This window comes from Falco biarmicus, chromosome 5 (genome assembly GCF_023638135.1).
Source record: "Falco biarmicus isolate bFalBia1 chromosome 5, bFalBia1.pri, whole genome shotgun sequence".
In the NCBI taxonomy this organism is placed as follows: Eukaryota; Metazoa; Chordata; class Aves; order Falconiformes; family Falconidae; genus Falco; species Falco biarmicus.
This window is the reverse complement of record NC_079292.1, coordinates 45,739,369-45,765,383: the sequence shown is the minus strand read 5'-3', so window position 1 is coordinate 45,765,383 and position 26,015 is coordinate 45,739,369. Positions and strand designations below refer to the sequence as shown.

General features: G+C 36.6%; 1 protein-coding gene across 4 annotated transcripts in view; it reads right to left on the bottom strand.

Annotated features, from left to right (window-relative positions):
• Positions 1-26,015, bottom strand: part of ANKS1B (ankyrin repeat and sterile alpha motif domain containing 1B) — a 442,225-nt gene that overhangs the window by 342,709 nt on the left and 73,501 nt on the right. For all 4 annotated transcript variants that reach the window (XM_056341207.1, XM_056341208.1, XM_056341209.1 and 1 more), the window contains exons 6-8: positions 24,021-24,122; positions 15,229-15,339; positions 11,989-12,164 (exon numbers count right to left, since the gene is read on the bottom strand). In XM_056341207.1, coding sequence (XP_056197182.1) covers positions 11,989-12,164; positions 15,229-15,339; positions 24,021-24,122 — 389 coding nt within the window. The remainder of the gene's footprint in view (positions 1-11,988; positions 12,165-15,228; positions 15,340-24,020; positions 24,123-26,015) is intronic.

Here is a 26,015-nt window from a genome sequence, read left to right as displayed (position 1 = left end):
AGGAATAAAATATTTTTACATTTTAATATTACTTTTGTCAAGACTGACAAGCAGTCCTGAGGCTGCTTCTTTGCAAACTGTAAACAGTTCATATTCCATAGATACTGGGCAGAGCACCAATATCAACAGAAATAATAGCAGTAGTATTAATAGAAACTGCTCAATCTCAAATAACTACTGAAGCAAATAAAACTGAAGAGACTCTTCTGAGATTTTCCCTCATGGCACTAAACTGAAACTTAAAATAAGTTTAGGAATGACAGATGCCAAGAGCAAAGAAATTAGATTATCAAAAACGGTGTAAATCAGTTCTTGCATCCCTCCAGAAAAGTAAAGAAACTGGTGTAAAAACAGATGCATGCATGGTCTAGTAATCCTACTTTCTGCTTCTAATCTCAAAGTAAAAATTTATACCACTGAACCCAGCCAAGGGTTTCAGTATAGTGAAGTTACAGAAAAGACAAGAGGTGCATTTATAGCACACTGTTGATCTGTATTAATTCCATGGGCAAACATTTCTAATGCATAGTAAATATCAGTCAGTTGCCCCTTAACTCTGAATTACTCCTCTTCTTATATTTTACAGAGGTATAAGAATCTGGTCTAATATATTTTTCTGCTATCCATTTTATACTTGATGAGCTTATTCACAGGGACTGAAAAAATCTGCCAACAGAATGCCATTAAGATTTATGTCATGAGAGGTCAACTACTTCAAGACTTAAGAACAAAAATACTCTATTTTTTGTATGTCAATCATAAAATAAATGTATCTGTTGTCATTAGGACAGAATGAAATTAAACAAGTGGTCCAAGTAAGTTGCCCAATATTCTAATTTCAGCTACTAGACAATCTTTAAAGAAAGCGTTCTTTTGCATTAGCTTATCATGGGTGATCATTTTGCCCTGTGAAATATGGCAGAATACTTACCATTAGCACTATTTGTATACCTCTTACTAAGAAGAAGCAAAGAAAGGAAACTGGGGCTGCTGCTGCTAAGAGACTACCTACTTATTCAACTTCAAAAGAATCATAGAATACAATATAGTGAAACCATACATTTACACTTATCCTTTAATAGGTCCTGTAGGGGTTCACATAGCTCTGATGGATTAGTAGGCTCCATTTTCTGTTTACACCACAGGGATAAAACTGTGCTGTTCCCCTCACTACAGAAAACAACTCAGACACATGCCCACATGGTTCTCTTCTCATGCATTTCCTATCAGATGGTGATCATCAGGCTTTACTGTCAATTCCAGGCTTAATGACTTTATCCTTATACTAATAGAGTAGACATGAAATCAGTGTTGACTTCAGGTATATTCAAAAGATATTAAAGATTTTTTTCCCCCTTTACTTTTTGTATCCTGCTGTGTAGGTAGAACACTTATTTTTTCCAAGGTCACTATGTATTAAAAAAATACAATCAAATCTGCATGGGTACCTGCTGACAACATTGATAGAGTTCTAGAAATATTACAGAAATACCTACCTCTGTATGATGCAGAAAAATAAAAAGCTAAAAAGTTCTGGAATTATGTATTCCTTGTTTAAAATTGCAGGATAGAAAAGAGTATATTTTAATAAGAAAGAAAAAGAATGCTTTAACTCAGGTATCTTTTCCCTAGAGTAAATATCTACATATGACTGTGGAAAATAAATCTCCCACATATCCAAGCTCAAGCTTTTACAAACTATCAAACGTAATTTTTCAAGAGAGCAAAAATATGTTCAGAAATTAAAATCTAATCATACTTAAACGTTGGAGAAGTCCTTCATATTCCATATAGACCACATACCAAATTGTTACATGGTCCATTGCTCAGATGCGATAAACCAAGTAATTATTAAAGTTTCACAAATATTTGTCAATTCTTAATGTTAACACTGCCAAGCTACTGGAGGGACACTTAGTTCTTGACTGAGCTACCTCTACACTGAGGTTCAGCGTCTATCTTTGGGCACTCTGCTTAGCCTCTAACTGCCACCCCAGAAAACTGACTTTCCAAATCCTCTGTCACATCTGTCAGCCCCACGTAGGTGTCTCAGCTACTGACTAGAATAGCACTAGATGCCTACGTGTATGCAATTGTCTTGAGTGCTTCAAGCTGGGATTCCGCTGCCAAGCATAGGCATCCAGCACCATAGATACTACAGGGTAGCTGCTGACACTTAACTGCTGCTCCTTAAGGCATGACCATGTTAGCCCCATGCAAAAGGCACCCTGCACATCAACAGACATGAGATACTTAATATTAAGGCAGGTGGATCCCACCTTTGGAATTTCAGCACCCCTACTGGTGATACTCTGATTAGCCAGGGAGAAAAGTAATTTTAAGAGAACCAAGTAAGATCACGATGAGAAGAACTTTTTGCTCTCTTCTGAGGGAGAAGTTGAAAACCTGATTCTGGCTGGAACATTGGAGAAAAGTCTGAGAAGAGGAGAAACCTGAGGTGAATACCCAGCAGGAGTCCATGACAGACTTTTGGCAGATGCCTAGGGAAGGTCAGGGCTTGAGGGAAACAGCTCTGGTGACCGATATTCTAGAAACAGCAAAAGTCATCCACCCCCCTGATGATTTGGGTTTGTAATAATATGACAGAGAGTTGAGCTTAATATTATAAAATCACCTGCCTGGGTGGAAATCTCATGGTATTATCTTCTCTCTCTTTTTCAGAAGTGACTGAAATTCACTCAGAAGAATGAAGTTGGAGACCGTAGCTTAAAAACAGATGTCATGTTGTACATACTACATATTCACAGGATGATGGGCAGTGAGCGTATAGAAGAAATGGAAGAGACAAGTGTTCTGCTATGCAAGCCTGGCGATAGTGTCCACGATGGCACAGGCAGCTCAGGGATGTTAAAAAAGAAAAGGCACAAACAGGGATGAAAAAGAAGGTTCTCTGAAGCACTGAATAACACACACACACACAAAAAGATATTTCATTAAAACAAATATACTTCATATTGGGAAGATCATCTCAAGATCAGTTCTGATAGAGACCTCAGATCCTGGCTAATCCTGTTGAGATTAGTAGATTACTTTGGTCTTAATCTAAGCATAATGAAACAGAGGTTAGTCTTCAAATTATGTATGTGCTCAGTACTACAATATATGACAGTCTCTGCAGTTAATTGTAAAAAAAACGTAAAAATCTACTATGGTTAATTTAATAAAACATAGCTGTCCAACAGGATTCTTGAGTAGATAAAATACTATTAATCATTTCCAGAGCACCCCGAATTTACATACAGATTTATAGCCATAAAGACAAACAAGCTCTTTGATCTGAAAAGCTTAGAATGTAATTACTTTATATGGAAAAAATGCTACACCCATATCTGAGATCCTTATGTAAAAGAGATTTAGCTAAGTCGAAAGAGTCCGCAGCAGGGCAAGTGAAGTGGTTGGTAGCATGGCAAGATTTACATACAAAATAAACTTGAAAATGCTAGGATTACTTAGTCAGGCAAAAGAAAGCTTTAATAAAGGACAAGCCTGAAGTATTGCAAGTTATGGTGGGTGTGCGCAAACTATTTGTTCTTTCCTACTCCGTCCAATTTTACTGTATAAGAATAAATGGAAGCATATACTCAGCATATAAAAGAAGATGTCTATACATTGAGCATGTGTCCTGCAAAACACAGTTATACAGGGTCATTGCAGTAAACAATGTGACAGATTGGAGTAAAAGGATTAGATACATTTAGGATTCACCAGTGCAAGCTAAATGCGTAACAGCATTCAGAGAGATTTATTTGTCTGTAAGCTATTTTCCTGCAAGTATCTGATAGTCAAGGAATTTGCCACACACATACATAATTGCACAGACTGGTTAAATATTCCAGAAAAGCATTCCAGTGGAAAAGGAGTAGGTACTGTTTAATGCAGATTAGATGAACTGGTGGCTAGGCCAGCACCTTCCCCTAGTTATACTCTACTCCATGTAGTTTGAATCATACCAAGTGTTGTCATGTTTCAAGATTTTATATTCTTAAATAAGTGCTGACTATCTCACAGGGTAGGTCTATGCTGCACACTGGAGGATTGTTTAGAAATACTTCTACCAGAAATCGCAGCAGCAGGGAGCTGCAGGCTAATTTAGTTGGCTGTGAAACATGCCACTGGGAAAATTATTCTGTGTCAAGTTCCATGCAGCTGCTGTTAGGATCCCTCTAACAGAAATCTTTACAACACTGTACTGAAGCATAGCATAACGCATAGATATAAAATATAACCTATATGAATAGCTATAGGACATAAGCCAGGAAAGGATACATTAAAAATGTCTGAACTTCCCTTGGCTAGGTAAACTACCTAACAGAAGGGAAAAAAATTTACATGAAGTCAGTATGTTTCCCTCTGTTTCTTTGCAATATCCAGCTCATGCTTAAATAGAATTTAGAAATTTAGTGGCTTGTAGTAAGTATATCATTCTGTTGACCAAGTGGATGTTTGGTACTGGATGTTGCTTTATAAATGTCTTATTGAAAAAAACAGCAGCAACAACAGTTCTAATCAGCGGGAAATACCACTGCACATTAGAAACTGGACTAACCTGGAAGAAATTGCCTTCATATTTTTAATTCTCACAGAAATAAGAGTCAGTATATGCTTGCCAAATAAGATTCATAACTGAATTACATGTAAGAGTTAAAAAGCAACTTAATACAAAATTCTTGCAATATTGAAGTTTGGCAATACATAAACTATCTATCATTATTATAAAGGGGAAATTAAGTAAAGTGACAATAATCCAAACACTGACACTCAGTATAATTATCTTTTTTTATATATATACACATCATAAATACCTGCAAAATACAGCAAAGCTGAATTATCAAATTCAATAAATGTCACTATATTAAATAACATAAAATTTATCTGCTTCTCTCCATGGAGTCCCAAATAATCAGGCCTGATTGTCTTACTATTCCCTAATGAATAACTAAACAAAATTGTTCTTGAATGTGTTTTTAATGTATCCTCATTAGTCACCCATTGTATATACTTCTGGCTTGCTCACCATCATTGTCATGTAGAATTTTGTCTTGCTCTCTCAATAATGCCTATATGCAAATGTATGGCTGTTAAAGGCTACCCCATTTGATCCAAAATAGTAAATCACTTTACTCCAGCATATTTGACCACTCTTATGCATTACAATATTTTAGCCCAACCATTATTCATTTAAATGTTATGTCAAAAAAACCCAAACCAACAGTATTATTGAATAATTTTACTAAATAGTTTACCTCAATATTTTTCAACAAATCCCAGTGATACTTTGTAAAATTAAAAAGTGCACTTTTTATAAAAAATAATTTTTCTTTGCCTTAGAAAAAAAATGAATCTGAATAACTGACTTATATAAAGGACCATGAATAAATTATATTCACCTCCAATATATTAATTCTTAGCCATCTTTCAAAAACACACAATTTTATGCTTTCAGATCTCCCCTTACATATAAGCCAAACACAACCACAGTTTTATTGCCTTTATATACCCTCATCTTCTTGATATTCTGACATAAAGTATAAAGCAGATCTTCTCTTTGATTATGTAGCATCACTGTTTTCAGCAATGTTAATATAAGATGTTTTAAAGTGTGGGGTTTTTTCACTCTCTCTTAATGTACGTATCAACTTCCCTTTCTAGATGAGAAAAGTAAGTGGAAATTGACATTTATATGCCTGTGATGAAATCCAATTCTTTTTCCTGAGACTACACAGAACTTTTCTTCATGTTTAAATTTAAATTACTGCTGCCAGCCTTTATTATATAACCACATTAAATTTAACCAGATATACTGCTGCCACTTCCTTGAAATCCCTATGTAGTGCAGCCACTATAATGCTACATGGTTTTACTATCTTTAGTTTTACTCTGTAAGCAAAAAAATCAGGGGCACCTTATGACTTAAGTTTCTTAGGATTTATTCCAGGTAATTAAGTAAAATCCTTTAACATATACTATGGTGGTAAATGCACAAAAGCACTTTCTGGAACGATGTCTTTCATCTAAATTCATGTCACATATTCAAAGACAGTAAGATACTGCATTTGCACTTGCAAATCATTAATGTAGTTTATGTATTTATGCTTCTGAACACAACAGCGCAAATGTTAAAACAAACATTGCAAGCAACCACCTACTACACAAGATTAAAGGAACTGATCTGAAGAAAATACTTCAATTTGAAGCTTCAGCTTCATTAAGTCTCTATGGCAGATTTTTATTTTAAAATTAGGTTTAGTTCAGAAATGTTGATGACTTCTAAAAAATATGGAGAATCATACTTGTTACCAAGTGAAAAGAAAACATGCTTTTCAAATTCATTCTTAAGGACTGGAATAAACTTCTGAATACAGAATAAGATGAATGTCTTTTAAGAGTCAGTTATAAGAAAAAAATCATTAAAACAAAATATCAAGCTTATGAAAGGAAAAGACTGAGATGCATTATATCCAATACAAACACCTTACAAATATGTATGTACTCATGCACACACATATGAAAGTGCAGAAGTCATCAATAACCTTTTTTTTTTGCAATCACAGGCTGTCCAAAGGAAATAAAAAGTAACATATCATTCTCTGATATCCACAGGAAAAAAATTTTTCTTATAAGGACAAAAAGCCCAAGTTATATTTTCCAAATTTTTTTAAATTAAGATAAACAACCAGCAAATACATTGCAATAAATACAGCATATTTCTGGTTTTAATATTATATTTAGAATAATTTGTTCAAATTACATGAGTATATACCCAGAAACCTCAAACCCGACAAGAAACCGTAACAATGTTAGTACTCCAAAGACAGAGGAATCTAAGTTAGAGCAATTTACTTGCAAGAGCTCAGGAAGATTCCTCACAATATACACTCTGACATTCTTCTGTTCATGTTCTGGACACCCACAAATTTTCTGGATCCCTGCTTTGAATGTTATACCTTTTTAAATTTTCTTACTTGCTCATGAATTCACACAGAGTTTTTGAATACACACTTTATGTGTAAACTCCATGTTATAACACACCTCTAATTTTAGCCTTGATATTTTAGTTTGTAGTTTAAATGTATGCCATGATGTTCAATAATTTTTCCCTTACAAGAATTACAGGTGTTTGTTTTTAAGCTGTTTGTGTTATCAACTGTGTTAAAAATCCATGATTTTAGCGTAGCAATGAAAAAAAAGATGGAAAATTCTTACATAAGATGGCTGCTTTTGTTCTTGAAATTACTGAGCCAGACTGCCATCTATTGGAAAATAAATATCTTTTAAATTAGACTTTTTTTTTTTTTAATTGAAACTACTGTAAGTTATTGTCAAAAGCTGATTTTGCTAGCAATCATACTTAAGACAGCTTAATTTTTTATAAGTTAACTAAACTATGATACATGCAAGGATTCTCCTACATCTTTTTCCACGCCTTATGTTTCTGGAACATGTTTTGAAGTACAGCTACTTTTCTGACTTTCTGAACAATCAGATCCTAGTTATTTGGAGGGGAAGTTTTGTATTTAGCAAACACAGAAAAACCATTCCATGTCAGCACCAAACAATACATAAAGTTTTCCCAGCTCACCTGTGCAGCAGCTATCAGGGTTTTCCATGTCTTTGCATATACAGGGGAACTAAAGAGTTTATTCAAGTCACATTGACCAAAACGGGGAAAAAAGGCAGACAGAAACTGGGAGTAAAAATCTACAAATCCACCATCAACCCCACCTAGTGTATAAGCCTTTGAGAAAAACAGGCAATTCCTAAACTAAAATGATGCCTAGGCATATAAATGCCTTTTTAGATCTCTCTCCAAAGTAGCATACTAGTCCACATTTCCAGTTGCAAAATTATGTTCAATCTGCCCTTTAATTCTGTGGAGGCAACGAACAGGGGCTTACTGCCTGATGTCTCATAAAACATGTTTTAATGACCAGTGAAGGCAGACTAGGAAACATGGAATTATTTTGCATGACAGCATATCGGAAGTACATTGAAACACAGCCAGAGTTGTGAAATCAAGCAATGAAATGCTAAAGTTTCCAGTGTCACTTAAAGTTGACTTTTGTTTATTCTTTATAATGTACTCTTCAAATAAAAGGTCACATTAACTTCTCATCTGACTTTGTGCTGTTCAGCAAACAAGCAGAGACAGTTTTTACCCTCTTCATTAATTGCTCTCCTCATTCAGGAAGCCAACGCAGTCTGCCTTTCCAGAACCTAAGAATTCCCCCTTTCCTTTTCAGCTTTTGGAATAAAAGCGTTCTGTGGGGGCATTTTTACTCTCCTCCAGATGTGTTCCTAGCCACATCTACACCACAGTGTCTATTCTTATTGTCCTGACTTTTATTTACTGCTCCATTGTACCCTCCCCCTCCCAGATGTTCATGCCTCCGTCTTCATGATCCTTACCTGCAATTTTCCTATTGATATTTTCCACGTCCTGAGGAAACTTAAAAGTCAACACAGAGATGACTAGTAATTTAGAATCAAGGTGACTAAACCCAAAATTTTCATCCATAAATTTTTTTCAGTTTCACCCAACCTCAGTTGTGCAAACTCTACTTCCTATTTGACTTTAAAATACTGTAAGCACAAAAACCTCTGGGTTTTTTTGTTTTTTTTTTTAATGCCTTATGTCACACATCACACACCTGGTCAACAGACATATATTAAGTAATAAAGTGTATGGTGTTTCCAAGGTAAAATTTGATGAAAAGAAGGAAGTCCCTTGGTCCAAACATAGCAGAACAACTTGCTATGTGGCTGGATGAGCAATTGTCCAATAACCTAGCAAATGGAAGAATAGATAAAATTCTGTCCTTGACCTAGGACAGTTCCAACCCACAACTTCTTCAAAAGAAAATGTGGTTTTCTACAGGTGCTCTATCACTGGGCAACAAATAACGTGAGACATCTGAGGCCAGAAAAGGAATAGCATTTGCTAGTGAACAGAGAGTCCCAAGTCCTACTCTCAGCATTGCACTGGTATTTTTCCAGTGGTTGTAAAATCCAGAAAGAATACTGGAGGGGATCAACAGGTCGATGCTCAGTTGATTTAATTTGAGAGACTATAAAAGTCACACTAAAACTCACCCTTATGCCACAGGGAGAACTGAACACCGTTCTTTCACTTTCCAGATTAAGCCTGTCACTGTGAAGTTACCACATTAAATAGCAAATATCCCCACTACTCTTACACTAAACAGTGAGCCCTGCTCTTCCAAATAAAAGTCTGCCACTTAGATTCAGGAGAGAATTCCAGGCTGTGGATTCTAGATAGACAGACACTTCCTTCTGCAGTCTCAAATCAATCTAAACCTTATTTAGCCAGAGCAGTACCACAACCAGTTGTTAAAATAAACGCTTTGAAATACTCTGCTTTCTGATGCTTTCTCTTTCACATGCCTATGCCATCCTCAGGAGGTGGCTCCTGATGCTCCTCGCTCCAATTTGAGAAGTTTTTGACCCACAAGCTACTATTCCAAACAGAAATTCCCCAGTCTTGGCTTCTTATTTCTCTGAGCAATGGCATAATACAAGAAATGCAGATGTCTCCGAGAAGCCAGCTCCTTTGCAGAATCTTCCTAAGAGTCATGAAGTGTCTTGACCTGGGTTTTGGAACCTGTTCAGATCACTGGACTACAGAAGTCATCGAAAAGCCTGTACCAGTCGTCATCTCTGAAACCAACATTTGTCCAGGAAATAGATCATCTGACATTACCAACAGGGATCTGACTTCTACAGCTCTTCAGACCTGACACTGGCACAGTCAGCAATGAAAGCCGGGGGGGAAACTGCTGATCTGAACCTGAAGTAACTGCTCACTTGTAGAGGCACACCAGGTGCACTTCTCAGCCCTGTGCTGGAGGTGGTAACAACACTGTCCTGCAGGCCGAAAAGACTCTGTGCTCCAGTGTTACCACACTCCTGTGATGCCCCTGCTTCCATAGTATTTTGGGATGTGCAGCAGCAATGAATGCAAGCTGAATGAATGCACACAGCAGAGAAGATCTCACTTACCCTACTGAGATTTTTATGAAAGCTTCCCAGGGAGGAGAAAACTGAAGACAGAAGAAGCTGTAAGAATCTTTCTCTTCTTTAATACCTACCCAAGGAATCTATTTCTGACTCTCCATATCTATATATGTCTCAGCTTCTCTCCTTCTTTCTGTTTCTCCATGTTCTTATACATAAATATTCATTTAAGTTTCTTCAACCATCACCCTACTGTCACACTCCTTCTACCACCATGCTTGTTGGTCCTGTCCCCAAAGTAGTTTGGCAGCATTCACCTTGGCACCCATTTTCAGAGCTAAACATACCTCTTCATTGTAGTGCTTTTTCCTCATTGTTCTTTGATGGCTCCTTACAGTGTGTGTGGGTTTTCATATCACCCATGCACTATACAGGCAGTCTGTACACCAAGGGAAGGCAGCACTTCTCCCAAACTAAAAGACACTGTGTCAAAACTGGGAGCAACTTCCTTTTTTTGATGCAAAGCAGACAGGTAGCAACTGAACAGACTGAGTGACCTTAAAATACTTGATTAAATAGATGGTTTAGATCAAACAGGAAAATTCCACATTACACCAAAGAATCCTCTCCATATAAGCCTGCATAGCTGGGTTTACTCTAGGGAAAAACATGCTCTGTCTTCCATCCTGACTTCACATTGGAATTGTGTACCCATCATCTTGAGTCTAGTTTTCTTCGAAAGAAAAGCTGGGTGCACTAGCAGGAGAGCACCACAACATGCTCTAAACAGTCCCCATTTCTGAAGATTTAATTTCACATCTAGTTCGATATACAAATATATTAAATGTCAAAAAATGTATTACCTAATTTACCTTTGTATTTGCCTGCTGCCCATAAATTACAGATTTAGTGTTTGAGTACTTCCTATTCACAATGTATTTCATTTAGGTCTGTGAAAATTTCAATCTGAGTAGACAGAATTACATAGATTACATTTTCTGCAAAACAGCGGCTGAACAGATTTAAATAGCAGTTAGCACCTAAATACAGAGACACACTAGAAAAAAAATGTACAAAAATGTTTAAATGGGATCAGTACCTTGTTCAGACTGCCTTCAATAAGGGTTATGTATTTAGTCATTCAAACATCTAGAAGGGCTTTACAAAAGTATCTACTGCATTTCAAGGCAGCTAACCATCTTCTTAAATATCATTCTGTCTACATATATTGTAATAAAACCTCTAGAAATTAAAAATACTTAACTTGCCACGATTTTCCCCACATATGAAAGCATACTTTTTCTTAACTTACAAACAACATTAATGGAAATTTAGCACTTAGCATTTTCCCTCTGTTCTGTGTGTTATCCCTGGGCAATCCCATTTACTTTACTTCTTGAGGAAGGTAATTCAATTTTTTTTAAAAAAAAAAAGCCTTGCTACACTACAGAAAAAAAGAATCCTAGAATGCTTTATTCACAGGATTAGAAATAATTAAGACATATTTTCAATTTCAGTTGGAAATCACTGATGTATCACAATCACAACAATTTTCAATATTAGAAACTCAGTCTTTAATACTATTAGTCTACTGGGAAAGCTATACAGTAATAAAATGTATAAGAATTGTAACTAGAGATATTTAGCTGCTTCTTTTTGGGTGCACTTCTGATCAGATTCTGCAAGCATTTAGTCTTCAGTATAGTACTGAGAATACTGGTTTCAGCTGATTTCTCAAAAAAACCTTTCCTTGCACTCCCCTGAACTTGTGCTCATATCACCGGTGCCACAAAAAGCCATTCTGAGGTGTGGTAAGCAGTATCTTTGTAAAACAAACATAAAATTCTAAATCTGTAAGGAGCACATGCTGTAATTTTTTTCTATTATAATGTTGGACTCATACTATTCTCACTCTTGTACTATTTCTTTGTTGAATGTGCCATAAATAAAGCAGATATAACTGAATATATTATCTTTGTATCCCAGCTTACTTACTACATTAAGCTTGGTTTGGCTTCCACTGGTCATAAGTTCTTCCTCTGATACTTTACTAAAATTGTCCAGATAATGGTCTGATATTGTATGAGACAGATCTTCAAAAGAGTATTCCTTTTCTTGGCACAATTTGATTTCATCTAAGAGCTTTGATAATTCTCCAGTCACAGCTTCACCTTTAAAAACAGACACACCATTAGTCAATAATTAGAATACCAGGGCTAACTTATGCCTAAAAAGGAAATGTACATTCTTTAAATTTTATGAGTATCCATTATATTCCATGCCTTATCATCCAAACAGTGATCTTCATGCATGATTTTCCTCTCAAAAATAACAGCATCTCATTCCAGAATGGTAATCACCGGATGTAACCTACATGCCTCTGCATTCCCCTACACGTTGCATTTAATTAGGATGAATTATAATATATACTTACCCTCTCTCTGTTTTCTAATCCTGAAAATTAGCTAGAATGTATCCAAGAATGTAAAATTAATCCAGGAAAGGAAAGTTTCTACAAACATACAAAATCAGTGTCCCACACTCTGCACTGAGTTCACATTTGCTGCTGTGATCAATACATTACCTAGGTTCCATAAACTGCAAGTAGGTTGGAACCGAGGCTCTGAGAATGCTCATCTGTCCCATCAAAGTAGCTATGTTTCATAAACAATTCTTTCTCACCTTCACAGGATTACATGGTATGGTGGAAGGATATACAGGGCAAAAGTTTAAAACATGCCTCTCTACACCAGTCTATCAAAATCCCGTGTTTAGTTCATCTGCATTGTGTTTCATGTTGTGGTGTTAATTTATCAGATATCTTTAGTTAAGAAATCTGCCAGGTTAGTAAAACAATGGGCTTTTTATGTCTATACTTAATGAGGGCCCCTATTAGAAATACCAGTAGTAATAAGTACTAGAATCACATTGAGTGCTAAGTTTTCTGTAAGTAGCCTACTGGCAGCAGCAAGACCTCCACAGAGTAAAAAGCTACTTGTTATGAACAACTGCATTAGGTTCTGATAATCTACTGCATGTGTTACACAGCTGTCTTCAGTAATAGGAACGAAAATGTGAGCAAAAGACAAATTTTTCCAGGTGCAAATAAGAAAACCCTTCTCTTGACTAGGTTTACAGGACTCATGTTGTTGGAAACTACAGTTCTTAGACTTGGTAAAATACAGAGATAAACCCATTCTACTCCATCTTTGCAAACAAAATGCTGAAAACGGGGGAAAAAAAAAAAAAAAAAAAAAAGAGTTGAACAAATTAAGCTCAGCACACATGCAACACACATACGTACATTCCTATATAACTTAAGAACTTCCAGATAAGATTGTATCTGCTTGGTCTAGAGGTCTTTTTGGGTCATTTTTCTTCACAGTCACTGTTTGTCATGCTAGTTAAACATAAATATTCTGAAGTATTTTTAAGCTACAAGTATGGCCAGTTATGATTGAAATTTTCAGAGCCAAGCACAGAAGTTGTTAATTAAAACTATCTAATTGCCTTTTCATATCTAAGTAAAAGAAATTTTGCATTCAACACTCTTGTTACTCTTAATGTTAACTTCACACAAAACCTGTAAATTAAAGATATAATAAACTGTATTTATATTATGCTTTTTAATTTAAAAAAAATTAATTATTCCAGATTAATACTAAAATAAATAAAAATTGTAAGCAAAATACCTAAATACTAAGAACTATTCTAAAGTCATGATAAAGTGCTCTAAAAAGAAAGAGGACTACTATTTCCTACAGAATTATGTTCATGTCCCCAGTCCCATGTTCTCCCATGTATGGCCTGCAATATTTCTTACCAGGCAGGAAAGAATTCTGTGTGACAAAACTGGAACTGCGAGGGTGCTGGCTGACCTGTGAGTAAGTGTACACTAACTGGCTGGCTGATTCCTACCAGGAGTACATAAAAGACAAAATTTTGCCTATTTCTTTCAGCGCAGGTACTAATTAAGGTCTCTGTCTTCTATCTAGTTACCTATTTTCAGGAAAGGTAACTGATACTGCTCTCCCTCTTCCAAGTTTGGTTTAAATTATTTGAAATTCGATTGTCAGAGAATGGCAGACAGATGGATAGGAAACACAATCAAGTAAAATTTCTTTCCTTTACAATCAGATCACACAATAGACAAGCAAAAACCAGCTAACATGTTTTACAGTATTTACACCTTGAAAATGGAAAGAAGGAATATGAGACCATGAACTTATCATTAAGTAGTAAAAACTATTTGAAAAATATTTACTACTCAATTTCAGGACAGACATTTTCATTGCATACAGTAGTTGACTTCATGATTCTACTAATCTCAGAGGAGCTATTTATCTTCCTACGTTGTATGTCTGTTAAATACCCCAATGGGGAACAGGAATGGAACTAACGCATTCATTTACTATCACTATTTGTTTACTATGATGAAGATCATAATATGGCCTGCAGCAGTAAGCTTAGTTCTCTCATGAATGAAAACTCTCTCTGTTAAAGTATTTAAAAAAAAAATTCCCAAAAACCAACAAAAAAATTCCAACACAACAAAGAAGAGAGGCTTACTTATTTGCCAGCAGCCAATTACATTTACATTGGATGATTACAGAAGTTAGGTTTGGTTCTACAGAAGGATTGTTTTCATGAAAGAGCCGGATAACGCCCAATTTAAGTGGCTGTGGTGCATGAAGAGTGAATCAGAACGTTATATGAAAGCACGTGCACATAACAGTGATAGTCATGGTTTATGGAAGATACGTTAGAAAATGAATGGAAGAGCAGTACACACATGATCTTTGAAAGAGGCATCCAAATGTAACAAAATTGGAAGAGGTACTTGCTGGGAAAGAAAAAGTAGATTAAATCTTTAACTTGAATGGGAACAATGCCTGCTGAGTATTTCAGCGTAACTAGTATCCTTCTGTTTTTGTTGATCATTAAATGTATAAGGTCAGACTATTTAAACTTAAATCTTTTAAATTTATGTAATGTATTTTAATCCCTCAGTGACTTGACCTTTCTGAGAATACAGTTGTTTGTTTTCCTATGACGGATTACCGTGTATGTAGTCAAGATAGGTAACTCATGGTGGAAAAAAACCTTCTCTAATATCAATAACTTTCTTAATCTCTTTTTCATTTTGTATGTTTGTATGAATGTCTTAGCAATATAATTCTAGTACTAAAGAGAAGTTCAGTACAGCTTCTGTATCCACAGAGTACGCGTATTTACTTTTAGCCTTTGGAGACGGCGGAACTTCTGGGGACAAAACGCAAGACTGATGTTCTGTGCATTCCAGTGGCCGTTCCTCTGAAATACTTGCATTTCCTGTTTCCATATATTCTGCAATTTAAAGATACACATACGCTTAAACTGCTGAATCAAGGGTGTTTATTCCAACCAAAAGCATATTAGCTACTTCATTTCTCATTAAAGCCTTTCCAATTTTTCATAGTACAACCTTGTAGTTATTCATAAACACTGCTGCAAGGCAATCATTCATTGAAAGTATTATAAAATACTATAATGGCCAGTTCTTTCATCTGCTGAAACTGTTGCAGAAGTCTCATTGTAGGAATAACGAGTTGCAACTATCCCTGTATTTTTCCTGTCTCCTTGAAATATGTATGTAACTGTTCTATTATATTATTACTGATGAAAAAGTCTTCTTTTGTTCAAAATCTGTGAAGAGTTTTTAGTCAAGATATTCAGGAAGTTCAAAAAGTAGATACGTTGATACTGTTAAGAAAAACAAATATTCTGCTTGCAGCACAGAGACATTACATGAGAAAAAAAGAACGCAATCCAAAAAATTAGTTAAAACTAGCACTCTAAAAAGCAGTAGTCTAAAATTTGTGTGCTTTTCCTCCTTAAAACTTCCCTTATCAAACCTTCATGATGATACGTATAAGAACAGAAAAGCGTGGAATGATGAATATGCTAAATTTCAATGCCATTACTATTATTTTTGTATAAATATATAAATTCTTTTCGTGTGATTTTGTACACAGCCTAGTGCAATGGAACACCAAAACCTCATGGAAGGTTATTGTAGGACAAATAGTAAATAATACATTATAGATTAATTTATGCAATAGCGGCACTTTTTTTCCAGCAGAGTGACTGGTTCTTAGTTCAGTCAGTTATTCTGCATCTGCACTTTCTTGATTTTTCTGAAGCTGCTTAAACAAGTTCTTTTTGGTACCAGGTAGTTAACCACAACAGTACAATACATGTTGCAACACACACAAAAGCAAACTACAGTAACTGCTTTCATTAATATCATACTAAAGGACTAAAGAGTTTCTGGGAAGTGAAATCTCCCCACTTTAATTTCTACAGTCCACAACACACTTGTTCAGCCTGCTGTTATTCCTATTACATAACAAATCCCAAAACCCAAATACAATCTCCGATACAATAGACATCCAAGAACATGAACCTGGAAATAGCAATATACAGTTTCAGAATGCTTGCAGGTTGTTACAGGTTTTTTTAAAAGAACGTTTGATTTGAAAAAGACATATATTAAGTTCGATGGCTGGCAATGGTCCCCTGGATAATCTGTCATACTTTTCTTCATATGAAAATGGGTACTTTATTTTTTTGTGTAGTGCTGAAAGCAAAGAAGCAAAGATTATCTGTAAGAGACCATGAGAAAATCATCAGCATGACAAAAGGCCCTGCAATGTTTTCCAGCTCTGTCAGCTATATTATTTGTCAAGTTAATGTGCAAGATGGAGGAGAAATAAAAGAAGCTAGATCCGAAGAAAAATAAAAGAGAAAATTGAATTCATGCCTGAAAATATTTGCTTGATAATTGTGCAACTGTCCAAAAGCAAACCCAAAATAGAGTTCCACGTAGGAGTGTTAAAGTTATTGATTCAATACAGGTATTATTAGGAAAGGAACTGCAGGGGAGACTGTGAAGGACTTTGGCCTTGCTGTCCAATATTCATAGAAGGCTGTAGTTTTAGAGTAGTACTCTACTTTTATTCTCTGCCAGGCCCCACTTTCAGACCAATGCACTTACCTACTGAAGGCTAGTTCTGAGGGAATCCCAGGTTCCATGTAAGTCTCATAAATACTTACTTTAAAAATTCTACAAAAGTTCCAGTACAGGCTAGTGTTTAGAGGTTTAGAACAGGCCAGCAGTGTGCCAACCCTGTAAGACTGCAACCCTTAAAATTTTGGACTTCTGTGGGACTTCTACTCCTAACCTGCTTTTATACTATTGAAAATTCTACCAGATATGTATGAGATGAATAAAGACATGGACTCAGCTGCGAGAGGGTTATAGTCCAGGCAGATGTATACTTACCCACAATATTACCAAAGAAATAAACACCAAACAGGTGATCTGTGTCAAGGGCCAAAGACAAAGTACACATAAGCAGTGGATGCTTTCACCAGCAACCAAATTCTATTCACCTGCAGCTGGCAAGAAATTAATCTTCAAAGCCTGCCTAGTTACTGAAAAAGATTATAATGTTACCATCCACTGCTCTGAGTACAGTGTACTTGAGAGACTGCTGTGAATTCTATCACTTTCCTCAAAAAAATTAAGATTATTCAGAACAAAGCCAAGCTTGGTCAATTATACCACTTAATGACCACAACAGTTCCCCCAGCTGTGGTCTCACAGAGTTTTGAGAAAAGCCTGTCATGACAGGGGAGAGTAAAGGCTGTTTCGGACACAATCTGTCAGTTTCATAACCCTTCTTTCACCACCTTACTGCCATCACGTTCCATGTTTCGAATGACTAGTATGTAAGGGGTGAAGGAACCAGATGTTAATACACACTTCAGAGATGGTTCCTCACCATGTTGCTTTGGGAAGAATGCAGTATTTCACTTCTTTTGACTTGAATGGCAGATTACAGTTTAGTGAGGATTAATACTAAGAATCTCAAAAACTTTGCCTGCTTAGTAGCAGTCTTTCGTATGGTTATCTTATTTTAACAGCCCCACTCAATCTAAATAGGGCCACGTGCACAAGAAGTAATAGCATAAAAGCGGTCACACAGCAGTGGAAATAAGAGCAGTGGGGAATATAAACCTAAGAAAGGATCACTGCCAAGTTCAAACACCTAGAACTCCAGCTTTCTCAGTTTCTGTAATACCATTTAGGCCAAAGCCAAGCCGAAGGGAAAGCATTAACACACACATAGGAAAGCTCAGCTGCCTCTCCACAGAGCAGCCAGAACCAAGAAGGTCAGCCATGAAGAGAACACAGCCCAGCTCAGCTGGAGCTGCTGCTGAATTTCCAGGGGCCGTAAAGCTTCAGGCTTTGGAGCACAGCTTGCTTTATCTTCAGCTCCTCTAGGTTTTAATTCCTCAGTGAGGTGACAGGGTCAAGATTTTTGCTTCATGTATAAGCTTTGGCTTTTAGAGTAATGGCTACATTAGCCTCAGAGAAATTTTTACGTTTCCTTTTAATGGAAAAGAAAAAAAAACACAGCTTTTTTTGTTACTTTTAAATGAAGTATGAACTCCTATCCCTTTTGTTTTTAGGGCCTACTTCAGCCATGCCATGGGGTAGCTTCACATAAAGCTTCTCCCTAGAATAATTTCCCCTAAAGAGACAAAAAGGATTTTCAAACTCTAAAGAAGCTAAATCTGATTAGAATAAAAATCAGAACACTCACCTTTTCAAACAGGAAACTCTCCAAGTAACTAGATTGGAGGAATAAAACTAGTTTAGAAACCACTCCTCTCCACAGCTGATATTCCTTCAGGGGGATCCTGACTCCTCCCTCACTCTGTCTTCCTAAAGGGCAGCCATCTTCAGAGCACCCTCCCCAGGGCTCTCCCAGAACCTACCTGAGAATCCTGCAGCTTCACCGAGTCCTGCCCTGGCCCTTGAGCTCTCTAAAAGCTCCTCCCAAAACAGCTCACTTGCTCCCCTGAGTAGGACCCCACCTGAGGCTTCATGACCCAATTCCTCCTCTCTTTACAGGCAGCAGCTGTAACTGTTGTAACTGGTAACTGCTACCATCAGATGTACTAAGGTGACAGACGAGCAGAGGTGGAGGCTGGGCTGACTTCAGGCTCCTAAATTTCAGAAGACAATTTTGAATGACTCAAGTTTAACTTAATTCCAGAGAAACCTAAAATCAGTAGATCTTTAAGTTATAGGCACATAAGGAGACTTTTGTGCATGTGTTCAGGGAAAATAAACAGCAGCAAGCTCTCAAGTACTGGTATGATCCTGAGATGGGTAAGGGCACAGCTAAATTTTCAGTCCCCGAAACAGCAGTTAAATTAATTCATAAACATAGCTTTTGCACAATAGCCTATAAAAGGAGTGGGAAGTCTCTGGGGAAAAATCCAACAACAAAAGGGGAATGAGATCCCAGTCCTTTTCATCCCACACAGCTGTAATTAAATCCTTGACTGGACACCTATTCTGTCCCTCCAGTGAGGCTTGCCTCCTGCACTCAAGGGAATGGAAGATCTACTCGTCCACGGAAAGCAAGGAAGAGAAAGAGAGAGTGAGAATACACAAAAGCCAGTGCTAATGACACCAAAGCTATTTAAGCAGAGGAGAGAAGAAAGGAGCCCTAGTTTTGCAGCTGCTTATGCATTTTCCATTTATGAATATTATGGTAACTTCTACAATGTTAGGTTCTTAAGCAGCTTCAGCAGAAGAGAAAGGAAGCAGCTTTCCATTACATCTCCCTCCATACTGTCTATGCAGCAGAGCTTATTGTGCCTTCCCAGGGTTTGTGTCATTTTTCATCTGTTTATCTACTATATCTTTTTTTCATAGTAACAAAAATTCTGCTTCCAGAAATAGCAAAAGAGCAAGATTCTAATAGAGAGCATAGTGGGCTGTGGGGAAAGAGTTGGTATAAGCATGCACCTGCGTCATGTTCACATGTGCTAAAACTAAAACACAGCTGTTTGGTTTAATTTTAGGCCTACTAGCCTTGGCAACATCCCTTTTATCTTCAATGTCTAATTATAAAGCCCTAAGTGCCAATACTGTTAACTGCTTCAGCACTGAATGCTGTTGTTTCACTGCACCCATGAAATGCATTCAGTACGCTGGCCTTACTTGGCACAGCACTCTTAATTCTCCGCTCTTTGAGTACATAATACCTAAGCAGCTGCTTCCTCATTACCACATAAAGAATCTAAAAGGTAATAAGTATTTTTAGTTGAGTTCAGTGCAACTCAGACCTGAGCAAGACACAGAAAATGATGGGCCTTTTTTTTTTTTTGGTGTAAAAGACAAAGAATTCAAAATTGAACTGTCATTTCTAATAACTCCATCTATTATCAACAGGCAGTAAAAAAAGTCAGGTGGTGTATAGCTTAGCCTTTTTCACATTGCTCTTTAAAGTGACTTTGTTATTTATTTTCCTTCTATCAGATAACACTGCAGCATAAACAAACCAGTAGGCTACAACAAGGCTTTTACCATCAGTCAGATTCTACTGCCTGTGTTGTATCTCCTTCCTCCAGAATTCAGACCACACCACTCCTCCTCCATCCAACCCCCTCTCCCACCATCCTCAGGGCTATTTAACTACTTAGCAGGAACGACCTACAGCTGCACATCATCCATGCCAATCAACCTGCTGCCTTCCAGGCAAGGCCACAGCTGCATGTTATCAATGCTGATCAAACCACTGCCTTCGTTCCTCTACAAGATAATACACCAAAATCTCCAAAAAGATAGCAGACTTTGCAAACACACACAAAAAATTTTTTTGCAGTCATTTCAATTACTGTTTTCTCAGGATAGTGAGAAAAGATGTAAAGTAAAGATTACAAAAATCACTTCTGAAACCTGACTGGCAAAATGTTTTGTTTCTTTTTAACCTATAATCTGTAAAAAGTAGTTTTATAAATATTCTTAGAAAAAGGGAGAACAGCAATATAAACTTCTATTCACAATCCTTAAATTCTGGAGGCCTCAACTGCAGGAGGCTGCCAGTCCTGTAGGTCTTAGTATCAGCTGAATAGATTTAGTATTACTGCCTCCATGAACTGCTTCTAAAGACATAAATTACTCTCTTCTCCTGAAACGAAGTTTCTCATGAATAACCTCAAACTCAACTGGTTTTCTTTCAAAACTTTTCTTACAACTCTGTTACCCCTCTGCAATTAAGGCAGAACACTACCTATCAGGCCCACCAGTAATACCAGTCACGTTGTTTCCTTCTCCATTTCTTCCAGTCTATTTGTATGCATTTTTTAGCCTTTGTTTTAAATTTTTAAAACTGATGTCTTGTGGCAGGGACAAAGATTGTAGTATGTTAATACTATAAACTGTACAGTAACACTCAAAACAATGCAAGGGGGAAACGGTAAAAATTAATGAGAATGGTAGGTGATAAATTCTTACTCTATCCTGGCAACAACATGAAAGGATCAATTCAATGCCATTGTGTCTGCATAAAGAAAAAAAATTAGGAAGAAACTTACAAAATCTGGTTGGCAATTGTCTGACATCATTAATTTAATTTCTTTTTCCTTAAAGCCTACATGAATGAGACATGTAAGCTTCTTGAGATAATCATCTGAAGACAGGAACTTAAACAGGAATGTATTCAGAAGCCACTAACACTCTCAGTAATTGCCCTTTCTTTGCATGGAATTCGTTACCCACTGAAGTTGAACTCAATTACAGTACATTCAGCTTTCCCAAAATCTCAGTGCTTCAGTGATTTTTCAGCTACAACAGGATAAATGCCTACACTTTAGCAGAGTACACTCAGCTGGCTTTTTAGAGGAGGCTAGGTCTACTGCATCACCAGCAGTGCTAGTACTGAATCTTGCCACTCCTGATTTTATTTTTCAACTTCAGCTCAGAGTTCAAACTTTATCTTTGATGGTTAAAGCTTCACTGAATCCTTTGTTGATGAAAGAGAATCTCAGTGGGTTACACAAGGGAGTTCTGAAGGGGTTCCTCAGGTTGTGTTAGGACTCAGAATGGCATCTTTGTAAATGTTTTTCATCCTTGCACATCACTTCTGACTATAAGGCAGACAGAGCACAAAGAAAGAGCTGCTTGTTACAAGCACAGTTTCATCATACTAATATGAGCTGAAACTCCTAAGCAGTCATCTTTATATTTTGAAGGTACACGTGAAAAAGATTGTGTGTCAAAACACCAAAAAGCCTTGAAATGTATATGTTTCTTTTTTGTGGTAAAAACTAAGAACAGGTACGTTAACATGACAAACCCTTGAGAGGGGTTTGGGTGCTCTATTTTTCATAGAGCAAGGGTACTTTGAAGAAACTTTGATCATCAATGGGGATAAGACTGCAAGGTTCTCACACTAAGGAAAAAATGGAATACAGAGATACTAAAATGAAAATTAGTTTAGTTGGTGATGGGACATTATAATGAATCTGAGATTATTATCTGAAGGATGACTGATTTGGATACCTGAGAAAGTGGAAGCTCTGACTGACCCTTTTCCTGCCACTGAAAAAGTTTCAGTATGATTTGAACCCTCTTTTCCTCTACAAAGTGGTATGTTTACACTGCAGCTCAGTGAGGACACAAAGGCTGATGTTTCACCCTACAGTCTGAGTCAAATTAGGAACTCCCTTCTGCTGACAGGGGGAAGCTCTGCTTCCCTCACCCATATCTTCCTCCGCAATTTTTGATGCATGTACATTTCTGCCAGTTACCTGGGACAGAACTAACTCTGGGACCTGAAACACGAGGCAAGTTCATTAAAACAAATGTGTACTTATGTAATTATAATCCTATTTTTTATTACTGTTACATACTATTAAATAAAAGTACTATCATAAATTAGATAATTTATATATTACTGGTTCATTAACTGAATCAGATCACTTTGCAATCTCCTGTAAGCTCGGAATATGGAAGTGAACCATGTAGCTGGAAGTCGGGGAGGAGGAAGTGTGGGAATGGCACAAAGGGAAAAAGGAAATAGGAAGGAGGGAGAGAGGAAGACCTCAAGGCAAGCTGTTAATTCAGTTCAGCAATAATATGAATCAGCTCCTTAAAAGAATACCTCTCCTCTAACCTGCAAAACTTTCATTATACTTATAGAAGCTTTGTATCTTTGCTCTATCATGTCACTGAAAAACCTTACTGGAGCTGTTTGGAAGTTTGGAAGCTACTCAAAAACTAAAACTGGAGGGACAAAGTGTGGCCACGTGACCTCATTTTCTCTAGGAAATGTTATTATGAAATACAATCATGTGAGAGACTGAAGCATCAGCTTGTTCATATGTAGAACCAACACTAAACTGATTAAAATGGCTTATTTAAAGATGGAAATAATCAATACAGGTGGAGATGTAGCAATGATACCTGCAGGGAATTCCTCTGTCAAACACAGTTAATGAAAGACTAATCTGCAAATGCAGGGAACAAATTCCAGAGAAGGAATGATTTTAACACTGAGTTATGTACTAGCTCATGTTTCATCACTTTACCACCGTCTTCTAGAGTAAAAACTGGAGGTAAACAATGAACTTCCATCAGTTTTACACCATGAAAGTAAGATGAGGAATGAGAATAAATGTATGTACAACAAAATTATATTATTTCTGCTATAATGACAAGAGCTACAGCCTGGTTTGTTTTTTGTTTTGGTTTTGGTTTTTGGGGTTTTTTTTGTAATTTAAGGAAAATTAGAAAAATGTAATAAAATGTTTTGAAAATTTGTCACCATCTCACTCATAGTTTTTATTTATGAACAAATCAAGCATTTCAAATGTAGTTTAACATCACAATTTAATGGAACTGCAGTGAAATATTACAATGTTACTTTGTAATGAAGAATGTACAAAGAACTGTAAGTGATATGCCATGCTAATGTCTAATGTCCGCAAAAAAGAAAGGGTTTACTGTGAAATTCAGATATTCAACCACTTATTTTTCTGTATCTAGCAAGCAAGAATTCTGTCATTTTAATTCAAAATCTCTATAATGAAATATTTAAAGAGTAGGAATTACTATATACCTTAATGTTCCTCCATGCTATTCTGATTTGTCTCTAACAAATGTATAACTGAATATGACTTACCTTGAAGTAGAGCTGCAATTTGGAGTGACTGCTGAGATGGATGTTCTTTAAGAATATCTAAAACTGTTCTACCCAAACTGTCCTTTATGTTGGTATCAATTCCTGAAAAAGAAAATGATCTGTGGTGGAATTTTAACCCCAAGTGCTTTGGATTATAAATGTGGCATATTAGATGCAATTAACTGGCAAATTGAATGCAAGCAGTTTTACAAATGTAGCAGATTAACAGCTGTGTTATAGTTGAAGTACAGCATCCATTTCTGTTCAAAGCCTGAGTAGCCTAAAATTCACATGCTGACATGGATTGGGTTTATGTTTCTGTAACCCATAGGGATATAAAGTAAGCTTCTTAAATGAAACTTGGGATTATTTTAACAGGCTGTTCCTAAGAAACATCCATCCTGAAAATAATATTTTATAAAATGAAGAAATTCTCTACATGTTTTTCCTACATTCCTGGATTCTAATCCTCCCCAAACTGCTCTGATTCACTGGGGACTTTCTAGTCTATAGTACCAGTATGTGTTTTGGAAGCAATACTGAAAAAGTTATTAACCTTAAAAGTTTTGTATTTCATCGTGACATGTTCAAAATTCATGATCTGAGTAGACTGGAATGCCCATATGTAGTACAAGGGCTCTGTGAACAGCCAGAGCATTTTCTCACAGACTGTTCAGACTGTGAACCTAAGTATAAATAAGTTTGAGGATAATCCTTTACAGGTCTCAGAGAACCTGTTGGACATGATCCTGCATGACTCTCCACCTTTGCCTTGTAGGGGCTACTTTGGTATTTGTCTTGTGAAAGAGTTATCTGTTTTCTCACTAACAATAAAGCCAAAATATTGCTGGGCTAATTAGCAGTGGCAGATGATTTTCAGAGGCCAGACACACCAAAACTTACATCCCTTCCTTTGCAGTAGCTACTTATAACATCTTTTGAGTCTTTTTTGAAGCAGAACTAGATAAAAAGGGATTGTTAGATAAAAAAGGCAGAAAGCTGTGAGTGTTGCTGAAGTGCAGAGCATTTGGGGCTGGAGTTCACAGTGAAGATTCTCCTCCACTGTCTTGTACAACTGTACTCTGTCAGAGGCTATAACGTGTACTAATCTAGAAGAGGTACTCTTTAGCTGGGTCTAAGGGCTTCCTATGTTTGTGTGATGTTCTCCAGACCTTCCTCTTTTAGGTGAACTAGCATAAGAAGGCCCTGCCTTTTTGAGGGCAGGTGAAGATCCCTTTCTATGTCCTTGTTCATTCAAACAGGAGAGCATCTTGGAAGGACTTTTTCTTCTGAAAACAGATTTCAGATCAGGTATGCACTAGCTAAGATTCAAATGAGGAGCTGTGAGTAGGACATACCTTCTTTTGCAATATATAACCCCACAAGCACTGATAAAAAAGATCAATATGATCCCTTAGTGTAAATCCCTAGAAATCAGAGAGGTAATTTCTAGAGATTTTCATTTTCATTGGTCTTCTCATTTATCTGAGAATACCATTGTTTAGGTAAGTAATTCACCTGCAACAATTCTGAAACTCAAGTACTAGATGGGTTTGTTGGGACTGTATATACCTGTTCTCCTGTCCTTTCAGGGAAAATACAATTCCTGCAGATACAGTGCCTTCCCATCTCTTCACGGGCACTCAAAGTTTATCCAGGAAATAAAGGAGGAAGCAGGATGATGTGTTTGTTAGGAATAGCTAAGTGAAGGAAATAAATATGAACATGAGTCTTCCGGCCTCTAGATCAAAGAATATTCTTGGCTGTCTTCCAGAGCGAATAACAAAATTTTATGTAGCCATTTTTTTCTCAGAATACATTAATCCTGAGAATACCGTGACATATACTGTGTCATATATGGAATTTCTGAGTCTTAGTAAAAACATTCCTTTTGTTCTCTGTGTATAGTAATTTCTTATTCTAAAAGAACACTGTTTTAAGGAGGGGTACATGTGATTAGATTTGCAAAGGCTGAGAAAGGTAACAGTTATTTGG